This window comes from Agelaius phoeniceus, chromosome 12 (genome assembly GCF_051311805.1).
Source record: "Agelaius phoeniceus isolate bAgePho1 chromosome 12, bAgePho1.hap1, whole genome shotgun sequence".
NCBI lineage: Eukaryota > Metazoa > Chordata > Aves > Passeriformes > Icteridae > Agelaius > Agelaius phoeniceus.
In genome coordinates, this window is record NC_135276.1 from 21,264,823 (window position 1) to 21,278,682 (window position 13,860).

At 54.2% G+C, this 13,860-nt stretch overlaps 1 protein-coding gene across 1 annotated transcript in view; it reads right to left on the bottom strand.

Moving 5' to 3' along the window:
- FANCA (FA complementation group A) overlaps positions 1-13,860 on the bottom strand; it is a 34,078-nt gene that overhangs the window by 562 nt on the left and 19,656 nt on the right. The window contains exons 24-42 of the mRNA XM_077184956.1: positions 13,595-13,665; positions 12,325-12,424; positions 10,778-10,977; positions 10,546-10,642; positions 9,973-10,149; positions 8,976-9,049; positions 8,329-8,457; positions 7,829-7,895; positions 7,445-7,617; positions 7,067-7,172; positions 6,209-6,268; positions 5,784-5,888; positions 5,046-5,158; positions 4,252-4,393; positions 3,121-3,183; positions 1,877-1,982; positions 1,433-1,508; positions 929-1,070; positions 277-366 (exon numbers count right to left, since the gene is read on the bottom strand). Of these exons, the coding sequence (XP_077041071.1) occupies positions 277-366; positions 929-1,070; positions 1,433-1,508; positions 1,877-1,982; positions 3,121-3,183; positions 4,252-4,393; positions 5,046-5,158; positions 5,784-5,888; positions 6,209-6,268; positions 7,067-7,172; positions 7,445-7,617; positions 7,829-7,895; positions 8,329-8,457; positions 8,976-9,049; positions 9,973-10,149; positions 10,546-10,642; positions 10,778-10,977; positions 12,325-12,424; positions 13,595-13,665 (2,091 nt within the window). The remainder of the gene's footprint in view (positions 1-276; positions 367-928; positions 1,071-1,432; positions 1,509-1,876; positions 1,983-3,120; positions 3,184-4,251; positions 4,394-5,045; positions 5,159-5,783; positions 5,889-6,208; positions 6,269-7,066; positions 7,173-7,444; positions 7,618-7,828; positions 7,896-8,328; positions 8,458-8,975; positions 9,050-9,972; positions 10,150-10,545; positions 10,643-10,777; positions 10,978-12,324; positions 12,425-13,594; positions 13,666-13,860) is intronic.

The window sequence follows — 13,860 nt, forward strand, 5'->3', positions numbered from 1 at the left end:
GAGCACAGAGCATCCCCAGGCGGGTCAGGAGAGCACAGAGCATCCCCAGGCGGGTCAGGGGAGCACTGAGCATCCCCAGGTGGGTCAGGGGAGCACTGAGCATCCCCAGGGGGGTCAGGGGAGCACTGAGCATCCCCAGGGGGGTCAGGGAAGCACAGAGCATCCCCAGGGGGGTCAGGGGAGCACAGGCTTGGCACAGGTAGGGGATCAGTGCCCGGGGGAGCTGCAGCAGCACTCCCAGCTCTCACTGGCAGGAAGGGGGAGCACTGCTCCTACCGGCTGGATGTTGCCAAGGCTCTGGGCAGGGCAGTGGGGGATGGCTCCCAGCAGGAACTGCCGGGCTGCAGAGATCAGCTCCAGGGGATCCTGCACGACACAGGAGAGACAATGGAGGCAGAAGGTCACCCTCAGCCCAGCCCCTGCTCCAGAAGAGAAGCAGAAGCCACAACCCCACACCCGAGGCTGTCACAGCTCAGAGGGCAGGGGGCGTTTGGGGTTTGGGAGCAGCCCTGGCAGTTCTCTGTGTCCCAGGGGATGAGGAACCTGCAGGAGCTCCCTCTGCTCTGTATGGGAAGGTGGGAACAGGAGAGATGCTGCAAGTGCTGCTGCAGGGAAGAGCTGAAGAACAGGATCAGTTACGAGAGGTTTTGAGCTGGAGAGGGGTGGATTTAGACTGAATATTAGGAAGAAATTGTTCCCTGGCAGGGTGGGCAGGCCCTGGCACAGGTGCCCAGAGCAGCTGTGGCTGCCCCTGGATCCCTGGCAGTGCCCAAGGCCAGGCTGGACAGGGTTTGGAGCACCCTGGGATGGTGGAAGGTGTCCCTGCCCAGGGCAGGGAGTGGAACAGGAGGAAGTTTAAGGTCCTATCCAACCCAATCCATTCTGGGAGTCTGTGACAGGAGAAAAAAGGAGCCCAGGCTTTGCTTACGTGCTCTGTGGGGTCTTGATCAGACTGTGGCAGGACTTGCCCTTCCACAAAGAGCTGCAGCAGCTGGATGTACATGTGGAGTGCCACGCTGAGGAAGGTGGGCTCCTGCTGGAGCAGCTCCTGCTGGAAGCTGGGGGTGAGGCTGGAGGGGGTCACAGATGGGCTCTGTTAGCTCTGGGTCCACGGCACACACACAGGCACCAGGCAAACACAGCTGCTGCTCTGCCCTGTCTGACTGGGTCCCATGGTGTGCAGGGCCACTCCAGGAGGCAAAGCCAGCTCCAAAACCTTGTGTTTGGAGCACAGGGCTGAAGGGACACTGCTGGCACAGCTCTTCAGCAAAAGGTGCAGAGCTCCTCAAACAGCACCGAGCCTGATGAGGTTCTCTGTGGCTCAGGGAAGGGGTAACTGTGCTCACCCACAGGCCAGCAGTGCTGTTAGCTCTGTGCCAGCTGCTGTGGGGGCCAGCCATGCCCCCATGCCCCCTCCCAGCCCGGTCAGTACCTGTAGAAGGCCAGGGGCAGGAGCCGGGTGTGCCGCTGCGAGGCCGCTCTGTGCAGGACATGGCAGCTCCCAGGGGCTGCAGGGACACAGAGAAACACTGAGGCCTTCAGAGGGCCCCACCTCACCCCTCCTGCCCCTGCAGCAGCACAGGGCTGGCACAGTTTCCTTCCAGGACACAACAAATGCAGGTGCTTGGGGGTGGGGAGCAGCAAGAGAAGGAAGTTGTCCCCTTGGGCTTTCCCTACCAGCAGGGCCAAGACTGATTTCAGTCATTCCTGACCATCAGCTGGGTCTGCCGTACTCTGGGGTAGGAGCAGGATGGTCTCAGCTTTCACACAAGTGTTTTTAGTGCTGCTTCCAAAGGCCCAGCAGCCCCTTCTCCCAGGGACACTCCAACCCAGGGATGGGTCACCCGTCCCTGCAGCCCCTGGGGACAGGACTCACCTCCCTCTGCTGAATGGAAGAGCAGTGGCCAGGCTGTGCCCCTCCCTTGCAGGCACTGCAGGATCTGCAGGGACCATTCCAGAGATGTCTGGAAATCCACTCCTTCCTGGGTGTCAGAAAGGAGAGGCCTCGTTGCTCTTGGGCTGCTCTGAGCAGGGAGGAGCCCCCACAAGAGTGCTCTGCTAAAGGACCCCAGGAATTCACCCCAAGTCTTTCCCTCACCTGGCAGCCTGGGTTCCCCCAGGGGAATTGGGCACCAGAGCAAGGCTGTGCCTTCCTCACCAAACCAGGCCACCACTGAGAGAGGGCAAGGCTGCACCATGGAACGGTTTGGGTAGGAAGGGACCTTAAAGATCACCCAACTCCACCCCTCTGCCATGGGCAGGGACACCTTTCACTGGACCAGGCTGCTCCAAGCCCCATCCAACCTGGATTAACCAAGAGACCACTGCACATCCTGCACCCACCCCACTGGAGCAGCTTCTGTCCCTCCTGACCTTTCTAGTGACATCATGTCCTGGGATTATTGTGGGGTTTATTTTCATTACTCGTTTCACGTGGATTAACCCCAGCTCTGTCTGCTCAGGATGTTTCTCCCTCCCTGGCTCTTCCCACAGACTCTCCCAAGGGCAGACTGAGACCAAGTGGTTCTTTGTGCCTTGAATCTGCTCCCTGATCCCATCTGGGAGGTGACTCCCCAAATGGCTGCACTTCAAAGCTGAGGTGACAGCACAGGGGCAGAAACAAGCCTTCACAGGATGCTCAGGGCAGGCAGCTCTGGAAGCAGCCTGTCATCTTTGCTCCTTCACAAATAGCATTAAACCATTTGGAAACTAATGTTCCTCCTTCCTGGGCAGCCCTTCTCCCATGAAGTACCACATCCCAGCCTGAGGAAAAACATCATCTGACAGCTGGGAGATGCTGCACAGAAGCTGAGTGAGACACGAGGTTCCTGCACTACCTGGGAGGTGCAAAGTCTGATCAGCAAACTGGAAATAATAAATCATCCAGGAGCAGAAATAAAAGCCGTGAAAGGGAGATAACGTCAGGGAGAGGAAAAGCCAGGTTTAATCTGATGGGAACAGAAGGGTTTTCAGCAGGCTTGTCTGGGGTGTTGCTGATCCCTTCCTCCTGGCAGAACGAGCTCCCAGCCCTCCCAGTGCTGCTACAAAGCATTTTTGGGCAGCAAACCAAGCTGATCAGACACATCCAGTGCCAGGAGAGTTCCCTGGGACTGAACTCACCTTTGGTGCTATTCTGGCTGAGATGAGGTCCAGGAGTGAGAAGAACAGCAGAGCAACAAGGAGCTGCAAGGAAAAGAGGCTGCCTGTGAGTTGTGCCTGTAGGGGTGACTTGGAACTTGGCCTTTCCAGTCAGGGAACACAAAACATTTCACCAGGTGCCTTCCCAGCCTGGACCTGATGAACCACAGAGTGTTTCAGCTGCTGGGACCCCAGGTACCCCCAGCCCTCCCATGGCTCTCACTGCCCCTGGCAGGAATTCAATTCAGCCTCCAGGGATCCTGAGGTGGAAGCTGCAGTTATTTATTCCCTGTGTGCTCTCAGTGACACCAGGTCCTGGCTGGCAGCTTCTGGCTCCAGCCCAGTGCAATCAGTGGAGGAGTCAATCCCACAGGAAGAGGAGCTGCTGCCTGCAGCAAGGAAACCTCCAGAGTAAACCTGAGGTTCTGCTTCAGCACTGTCACCTGTGTCCCTCTGGCACAGGGACACTCCCCAGGCTGAGCTCTGACCCTGGCTCTTCCCTGGAAAATCAGAGCCAGACCTGCAGGGCAGCAGCCCAGCTCCCCCCTCAGCAGAGCCTTCCAGAGAATTCCCCCTGCACTGAGGTGAGAGCCTGAGCCACTTCCTGCACCAGACCTGGGGAAACCCTCAGGAAATCTCTCACTGGGAATCCCAGCACAACTTCCCAGAGCCCTAAAATGCCTGCACTGCTGTCTCACAAATGTCCTCCATCTCCTTAACTTCCCAGCCAAGTTGCCTGAGCTAAAATCCACAAGGACTGCTCCTGTTGGAGGGAGAGGGAATCCTGGCACACCATAGATTGAGCTCTCCCTCTCTGCAGGGCTCTCTCCAGCTCCAGTTTTTAAAGCAGCTGTTGAACAGCCTTCACAGATTTCCCAGGAGCCAGAGTCTGAGGTGAAAGTTAGAGCTTGGAACACCTTTGCCTCGAGGATAAGAATTTAGCAACTGGCAATTTACAGCCACTTTTTATCAACTATCCACCAGCAAGATTTGCCAACAGGGGTCACCAGGGGTGCAGCTCTATCTCAGGACAACTTCTCTCAGTTAGAGACCCCCTGTTTGTGGTTTTCAGGTGTAGGAAAGAGCAGAGGGATGAAGTGCACCCGGCCTTGCCTGCTCTGCACCAGTCCCCAGCCTCTCCAGTGCCTCTGTCCCTCGTCCTCGTGGTGGGTGCTGCAGGATGGCCCCGTGCAGGAAGGCAGCTGAGAGCCAGGGCGGGTCAGAGACAGGGAAAGCTGCTCCTGAGCAGAGGAACCTGGAAACAGAACAAACACGTCATGGGATTGCAGGTAAAAAAGGGGAAAAGTCCTGCTGTGAATGAGGAGGAAAGCGGGGACTTGGGCAAAGGTGCAAATTGTGACTGGGACAAGAAAATAAATAATTCTCTTCATGGAGACAGTTGTAAAGAAGCCAAAGTCTAGAAGCAGACAGAAGCATTCTCCAATCTCTTTTATCAGCAGAGACTCCATACTACAGAAGCATGTGATCATCACCTGCCATAACCTGCAAGGAGATTCTTACAGAAATTCCCAGTTCTGGAGAAAAGCCGCAGGGCACTGACAGTGTAGGGAGAGGCAAAGGAGGAAGCAGCCAGGGAGCAGCTTCAGCAGCCCAGATTCCCCCAATGCAGGGAGCAAAGGGTGTGGCTGCTCCTGGAATGACTCCAGACTGTGCTGAGGCTTTGCCTAACCTGGGCTCTGCCTTCAGCCCCGCCATGTGCAGAGACTCCCTTGTGCTTAGGGAAGCACTGTGACCCACACCACTCACAGGGCCAGACTCAGCCATCCTCACCCATCTGGAGTTAAGGCCCCCAGAGGAGTCTGTCTGGAGCTGTCCTGGCAGCCTCAGCCCACGAGAGCCCCGCATCCCCCAGGAGAGCAGCTCCCTGCTCCATCCCTCACACACACCTGGTGCCTGAGCTGTGCCAGCCCCTCAGCCTGGCCAGTTCTCCTGCAAGGGGAGCCCCAAAGAGCCTCTTCCACTGGGAGCAAAGTGCTGGCTCCAGCCTCGGCCACCAGAGCTGGGGACAAGGATGGAAACAGCAGCATTAGGAGTGGGGTGCTCAGTGCTTGCAGTCAGGTACAGCCAGGGACTCGGAGAAAGGGGATCTTCCCCTCTCCTCAGTGAAAAAGCCCAAGGTGTACATGCACACATCAGAAATGGGAGAAATTTCACATCCTGGAAATGCAGAGGGTCAGTTGTGTGCTCACACCATGGTGCCCTGGGACTCCTCTGCAGGAGCAGCCAGAATGAAAGAGCTGCTCCACAGGGTGATGGCCAAGCCCAACACATGCACCAAAACATGAATCCCTGTGGAAAACTGCACACAGGGAGTTACACACAGGACAGAGAATAAAACCTGGGGTCTGGGGGCATTTTGGTTGCTTGGATGTAACAACCAGCCCACACAGGGCATCAGAGACCAGCACAAGGCTCCCAGCTCCCACTCTGACACAGCCCCTGTGGCAGCACCCAGGAGCCCAGGGCTGCGATCAGTGGGACCCAGGGCTCAAAAATACCCTGGAAACACAATTTCCAAAGTCTTTGAGACATTCTGTTGAATGTTACACACTCGGATAGTGTTTAACTCTCTGAACTGGAGCTGCATTCCCCCCAGATCAGAGCACCAAAATGAGATCAGTCACCGCTGCAGAGAGGAGCACCACGGGACACTTGGTTTGACACGTGGCCAGAGCCTCGTCGACCCCGTCTGCTGCATCCTCACAGTCCAGGCTGGCACTCAGCAGGCCCTGCAAGGGGACAAGTGACAGGATGGCTCCACACATCCCTGTGTGCCGCTCCAGTCCCTCTCGCTGAGCTGTGGAAACTAATCAGAGACAACTGTAGGGGTCAGCACGGCTCAGCAAAAGCAACATCTACCAACAGCTCCTCCCCGCACAGCTTTGCTGCATTGTATTGAAATTCTGCTCCAGCACCGCCTCCTCCTGCTGCTCCCCCTCATTTTCCTGGTTCCTGCTCTTCTGGGAATTAATCAAGAGCTCTCAAAAGGAGGGTGCAAAGGAGGGGAGCTCTGGCAGGGCCAGCAGGCAGAGGACAGGAGCAGCTTTACCCTGAAGAAGTGAGCGGTGATGTCGTAGGAGAGCGCGTAGCCCCGGGAGCTGACGTTCTTCTGCAGGAACACAAAGACAGGGAAGCAAAATCAGCAAAACCATCGCTCCTTTCCCTTGGAACAGGAGTTCCTAAGAGCAATTCGGGGCTCAGCCAGCACAGAGGCACCCCCTGGGACTGCTGAGCATGAGCTGAGCTGGTGGGAGGTGGTTTGTGTGCAGGGCAGTGCCGGGGAGCTGGGCTGACAGCCCCTGCCCCAGGGTGGCAGCAGCAGATGGAGCCAGTCCTGGGGGAACAGAGGCTTCTGGCTGTGCCCAATGTGACAGCACAGCAGGGCCTGAAAGGCCAGTCAGGATAAATAAATAGAAATCAGCTCTTCGTGGAGCACAGAGCAGGGTCCTGAGGGACCTGCAAGTCAAATGACCTCCTCCCAGAAAGCTGCAGGGATGCCCCTGGATGCTTCTCAGGAGGATGAGGAGGACCTCACTCTACAGCAAAACAGTTCAAGGCCCTGGCATGAGAGAGGGATTGGAGAAGGGCTCATGCTCAGCCCCTCCCAGGCCTCCACAGAAGCACTGTAAGTTGGTCTGTGAGCCACTTCACCAAACAAAGTGACTCCCAAGGATTTGCTCTTTATACTTGCACGAATCATGGAATGATTTGGGTTGGAAGGGACCATGGGCAGGAACACCTTCCATAGACCAGGTTGGAGCAACCTGGTCTAGAACACTTCCAGGGGTGGGGCAGCCACACATTTTCTGGTTTGTTTGGATGTGACCTCCTTCCCTAAATTCAAATTTAAGGTCTTTATCTAGAGCATTTAGCAAGAAGCAATCACCATTTGGCACACAACACCTACCAGCTCAGAGTTCACAAAACAAAAAAAGCTGTCACAGTCCAGTACTGCTCTGTTCCCTTTCCAGCACGTGGTGACCAGCGTGGATGCAGGGAGCCCCAGCAGAATCCTTGGGCAGGGAAGAATGGGAGCTGAGGTTACTGCCAGGGGGAGAATCAGCCTCCCAGGAGGGTGTGTGACACCCAGGGCAGCTGGCAGCCCAGGATGGCACATGGAATAGGCACACAGCTAATTCCAGTGGGTGCCAGGGAATAAGTGTCCCTTGCACAGCTGTGCCCATGACATGCAGTGTCACTGTCACCTGCTGAGGAAGCAGAGGGGAGGACACTGCACACCCCAGCCTGCCCTGGAGGCATCCCCAGGGCTCAGGCCTGCTCTCACCTCCTGTGCAGCAGCAGCTCCTGCTGCCTCCAGAGCTGCTCTCCCAGGGCAGATCCCTGCTCTGGATCTCTGCCTGTCAGCCTCCCCTGGAGGAGCTCAAACACGAAGTGTCCCTGGGCAGCTGAGCAGCCAGGGAGCAGCTTTGGCCTGCACCTCAGCTCCAGCACCAGCTCCTGAGCAGGGGGTGGGGAAACCAGTGAGGGCCACGCACCAGGCTGCTCCCAAACCCCCTTTGCTTCTCGGAAACAACCAGAGACCAGCAAGAAAAACCCCTCTCAGCCCCCACACCTCGGCTCACAGCTCAGAGCCTCACCAACAGGGAGCCTGAGGGGATTCTTTGGTCAAGTTCCAGGACTAAACAGCCACCCCAGAGTGTGGAGTCACCTGCAGCCTGCAGAGGATCTCGGGGCTGAGCGACGTCCTCGAGGGGGCACAGGCACCCAGGTCCAGCCTGAAATGGGGACACACAAGGCACTGCCCCTGCTGGCCCAGGGGAAAGCACAGCTCAGCCCAGTCAGAGCTTCAGAGGAGCACAGAGCCCAAACACTGTGCCATAAATGAGCTGGAGCTGAGACAGGGGCTCTCCTCCAAGCTCCCTCCTGGTTCTCCAGCTCCAGCCACTGCCCCGGGGCATTGCTGCCTGTCTGGCCACACAGAGCTCAGTACAAAGTCAGCTTTAAACACACAGCCAGACAGGGCCTCTCTGTGGCTGCAGCCCCCGAGCTCTGCCACCCACACAGAGCCTGGGAGTCACCCAGGGCCACCTCCCACTGCCCCTTCAGCCAGAGCAGCAGGGAATGGCGGCCCCAGCCCCAGGAAGGGACAAATTCCCAGGGCACAGCCTCAGGGCCACCCGCAGCAAGGGCAGGCATGGCCCTGAGTACCTGTGTGAGGAGTCCAGGATGGCATTGAGGATGACTCCACAGGCCTTCTCCAGGTCTCCATCACAGCCACCAGCAGCAGAAGGTGCAGGGAGGTACCTCTGATAGATGGCCCAGTAATGGAAATCCTGTCTGCAGTGGGGAAAAGGAGGAAATCTGTGGGAATGCTGCCCTTCCCTTGATGTAGAGGGAAGCTCACACATCAAGAGTGGTGAGTGATGTGAGCTCAGATAAAAGCCCCAGGGAAATACAGACATAAGGAGTCCTCCAGCAGACCCCACCCAGCTCTGGCTTCCAGCATCAGGGAGGGTTTGTGACAAGTGGCTTGGAAGGGCTGCACATGCAGGGTGAGCCCCACAGAGCCATGGCATGGTTTGGGTTGGAAATGACCTTAAAGCCCATCCAGTCCCAGCCTGCCATGGCAGGGACACCTTCCACCAGGCCAAGCTGCTCCAAGCTGGCCTTGCTCAAGTGGAAACACACACACACCTCATTCCAGCAGTGCCTGAACTCAGGACAAACCCCAGCAGGCAACAGGCATTTGTATCCTGCAGCAACTGCTCATTTACTCCCTGATCCTCAGGGCTTTTCCCTCCTTTGGATGGGACACTCTTGGACCATTCCCTTTCAGCAGAGCCCCTTGGCCTTACCTCTCTGAAGCAGAGAGAATGTCCTTTTCAGGGCACACCTCCAGCTCCAGCAGCAGCCACTCCCTGAAAGACAGCTGGGAAAAGCCAGGATTTAGGAGCAGGGAAGCACAGCAAGGGAAATAACTTGTGCAGAGCACAAAACCCACTTCACTTCATCTCCAGACGCAATCCCATGTGGATTGAGAGGCATGAAACAAGAGACATCAACCCAAGGAAGTTCCTGTGCTGTTCCTCTTACCAAAAAATTCAAGTTAAAACCCTGCTGGCCTTCCAAACTCCATGGGATCCCATGAAGCCTGTCTCACACCCCCCACCTCTGACATTTCCAAACACACTCAGCACCCCAGGCCCGGGCACCAGGATGAACTTTTGTTATTAGAAATGAAGGCAAAATGAGCCAAGCCCCTCAGTCAGACAGGGAGAGCACCAAAGGGAGGCTGGAACACAGCCCTGGACACTGAGCCAGGCACAAGGAGCCATTCCAGGAACACCACCAACCCCTCTGCACAAACTGGTTCTAGAGGAAGTAGTTAAAAAAAGAGACTCTGTCAAATCAGAGACTTTGCAAGGGTGGCACAAAGGGAAAAGCTGGGATGGTTTGAGCCAGGCTGGCTCAGGGGAACATTGCCATTACACAAAGCACCAGAAAAGCAAGGATTTCCAGTTGTTTGCCTCTCCACCACTTCCCAGAGAGCACAGCAGGGAGCAGGGTGATGGACAGGCCTCTGCTCTGCACTTCCTGAGCTTGCCAAGCCTTTCCAAGAGGTAGGACACAAAAGCTTTACCTCTGGTTTTCTCTCTCCACCTTATCATCCCCATCAAACAACTCCCAGCCCACACGACTCAGCTGTCAGACAACTCTTCAGGTGTTCAGTTCTAACTTTCAGGCACTAACTTCTTACAAGAAGCTTTTGATCACCAATAAGGAAACTGCAAAGGGCAGATCTAAAAAAGTGAGAATTAGAGGGTGAATGTGGGTGATGGAAAAGATTCATACCTGGAATGCCTTTTCCTTCAAGAGCTCCTGGAAACCTGCCTGCCTCCACAAGCACAGGCTGGCTCTCCTGTGGTTCAGAGAGGGGCAGCACAGGGAGCTCCAGCTCAGGGCACTTTTGGCCTCCTCACACAGGAATCCCCGAGCCTCCAGGCTCAGCCGTGGCACCAGGAACTGCAGCTGGAATAAAAACAGAAACAGGAGGGCTGCAGCTGGAATAAAAACAGAAACAGGAGGGGCTGCAGCTGGAATAAAACCAGAAACAGGAGGGCTGCAGCTGGAATAAAACCAGAAACAGGAGGGCTGCAGCTGGAATAAAACCAGCAAATCCTGCAGGAGGAGCTGCAGCTGGAATAAAACCACAGTGTCTGCCCCAGACCCATCCCCAGAGCCACCTGTGCTTGTGTGCAGCTGCCCAGGGAGCAGAGGCACCCAGGGCTAAGAGGGGAGGGCACAGAGATTTATTTCTACTCTGTTTTCTTGGTGAAAGTGATGTTTGCACAGGGACCTGCAGCAGGAAGTTGGGCTGAGACCGAACTTTCTCATAAGTTACAGCACAACTTTTTTCCCTTTTACCTTTTTAATCAGGCCAGGAGGAATCAAGGCACAGAAATCTTCATGAGAGCAGGATGAAAACTTGCACATCAGGTAAGCTGCTGCTGCAGTGCAAAACCTGAGAGAGAAAAGGAAAGAACTCCATTGCCTGGTGGGTTCAACCACCTCCAAAAGCTCTGGAAATCCTCCGGGGGAGCCTTCCCAGCATCCCAAAAACCTGGGGCAGCAGGGAAGGGGGGATGCCCCACCTCACCTCAAGCAGAAGACAAATGACTCTTCTGTCCTGCACACCAGCAAGGAGCTCCAGTACTCTGAGACAGAAAGGGCCTTTCCAGGAACAGCCTGAGAGGCCCCAAAATCGGCTTCCACTGCAGGAATTAAAGCTCTGCATTCACTTAAGTGGATCACAAAAGCTGCCAGTCCTAAAATGTGAGCAGCACCCAGGGAAGGACCCTGTGAGGTAAAAAACGTGAAGAGCAGGGAAGATATTTTTGGTAACTTTGTAACATTTCACTGGTAAAATTCTTACCTTTTGTCTCTTTGTAACATTTAAAATTTTATTTGACACTGTAATGCTTCACTTGTATTATTGTAACATTTTGTTCCAAAACACCTTTCTGAAAAACCTTTTTTTGTACCAAAACACCTTTCAGAAAATACTCAGACTTAGTGAAGGAGCAGAACATTGTTTCTGATCCCCAACAGTGCAGCAAAAATCGAGCAGATGAGAGACAGCCCACAGCAGAACTGGAGGTTTCTGTAATGCAGGAACTTGAAATAATTCACTGTAAATTCAGGTTTGGGGACTCTCAAGGCTTTTTAGCCTCTCTGACAGCTAATTTCATCTATCAGCCTGTTGTTTTCACCCTTGCAATATCACAGGGTAGAGGGAATAAACCAAGCAATTCTTTAATAACAAAACCCTGCACTGCTGCAGCCCAGACAGGGGTACCTCAGCTTTATTTTTAAACTTTTACAACTGAATTATTCAACGTGGAAGCTCAGGAACGAAGCATTCTACCATTTTTCTTTTGTCTCTTCCCTAAACTTGCCTATTTTAGCTTCTGTTCAAATGTCTCAGAATGCATTAACCTTCCACAAGCAACGTTTCTGTAGGGAAAAATTCTCCTTGTGTTCCTGAGGGCAGCTTCATACTCCCTGACCAAAAGAGGGTATTTTTGGAGGGTATTTTTTTTTTTTTTTGGAGGGGTTTTTTTTTTTTGGTTTTTTTTTTTGTTTTGTTTTGTTTTGTTTTGTTTTGTTTTTGAGGGGTATTTTTTGAGGGGTATTTTTTTTGAAGGGGTATTTTTTTTGAGGTTTTTTTTTTTTTGGAGGGGTATTTTTTTTGGAAGGATATTTTTGGAGGGGTTTTTTGAGTTTTTTTAAAGGGGTGTTATTTTTGGAGGTTTTTTTTTTTGGAGGGGTATTTTTTGGAGGGTTTTTTTTTTTGAGGGATATTTTTTTTGAGGGGTATTTTTTTTTTGAGGTTTTTTTTTTTGAGGGATATTTTTTTGAAGGGGTATTTTTTGGAGGATATTTTTTTTTAGGGATATTTTTTGGAGTTTTTATGGTTTTGGAGGGATATATTTTTGGAGGGGTATTTTTTTGAGGGTATTTTCTTTTAGGGATATTTTTTGGAGTTTGTTTTTTTTTTTTTTTTGAGGGATATATTTTTGGAGGGGTATTTTTTCTTGGAGGGCAGTGAGGTCCCCCCACAGCGCAGCCCAGACAGGTCCATGGCCCCAGGTGAGGAAATGGGGCAGGATGGAATTCTGCAGGATTGCTGGCTGGAAAGCTGACCTGGTGATAAAGGAGCTGGCAGAGCCTGGCCAGGAGTGCAGGCAGGAGATTCCTGTGTCCACACATCATCTTCACCAGCAGGGAGAGGCACGGGCCCTGCCTGCAGCAGGGGAAACCACAAGCTCATTAAACCCATCCCCAGCACAGGAACAGGTAATTAAAGATGCTTAAACACCCTGGAGCTGCTCCAGGCCTGTCTGTAAACACAGCACAATTATCATTCCAGGGCTCAGAGCAAGGGGCACCCTGGGGCACCTGGGCAGAGCCCCCAGCCTCACACAATGGATGGCACTGTGGGCACCTCAAACCCTTGCTGGCATCTCCCATGGCCAAAGTGGCCTCTGGGGGGACAATAAGGACAGGAGGAGCTGCCTGGGGCACAGGTGAACAGAGGCACAGCAATAAATGGATCACAAAGCAAGAAGGAATTGCTGTGACAAGGCCCTGCTGTAAAACAGGGCAGGGAGGGATTTTCCCACCCAGATAAGAAAACCCATCCTCAGAGCAGGCCAGGTGGGAGCTGTGCTTAGACACCACTTCCTGGGACTCTGTTTGTCACAGGGAGTTTTCAGTCAGGTTTTTCACAGTGATTCAGCTCCTCCAGGGCAGAGCAGTGCAAGGGAGGGAAGGATGCTCTGGCTGCCCAGGCACAGGGAGGGCAGCTGGGAGCCCAGCCAGCTCCTCAGCACGCCCTTGTTGCCCAACAAAGTGATCTTCCACTGACATGCTGCCCATGATGTTTACAGGCTCTGCTCCAGGAGGAGGAGGAGGAGGAGGAGCTGAGCTCCAGCTCCAGGGCAGGCACTGCTGCCTCTGCCCCTCAGCCAGTCCAGAGCCCACCAGCCCCTGCCAGGGGAGGAATTCCAGCACCAAAGGGATTGGTTCCACTGCTGCCTCTGCCCCTCAGCCAGCCCAGAGCCCACCCAGAGCCCACTCAGAGCCCACCCAGCCCCTGCCAGGGCAGGAATTCCAGCACCAAAGGGATTGGCTCCACTGCCATCCCCCACCCAGAGCCCCCAGCACTTTGTGGGGTGTCCAACCCTGGCACAGAGCACAGAGAGACAAAGGCCACTGTGCTGAAGGATCTGTAACAACCAAGAAACTTGTGTTACTCGCTGCTGTGCCTCAGAGTGCATTGGTTCTGGGAGTGCAGACACTCCACCTGCACTGCCAGCCTGGCACCAGGGAACAGCCAGAGCCCCTCCTCAGCCCTGCACAGGGGCTGGAATTCTGCTATCACCCAGTTTGGGTTCTCCCACTCCCATCCTACCTGTCAGGAGGGTTGAAAGAGGAAGCAGCTAGTAGGGTTTGGCAGAATGATGTCAGCAGAAGATCAACAACCTGAAATAAAGAGCACCAGGAATAAACCTGGAATAAGCCCCACACTGCTTGTCAGGCTGCATGCCTGAGCCTGGTTTTCTGCTATGTGTGTATTACATTTCCTGACACTAAAACAAGGAAAGAAATTGGTCAATGAGATTCACTCCAAGCTGTACAGGTCTGTGACCGTGTTCACAGGGGTCTCAGGTTGAGGGA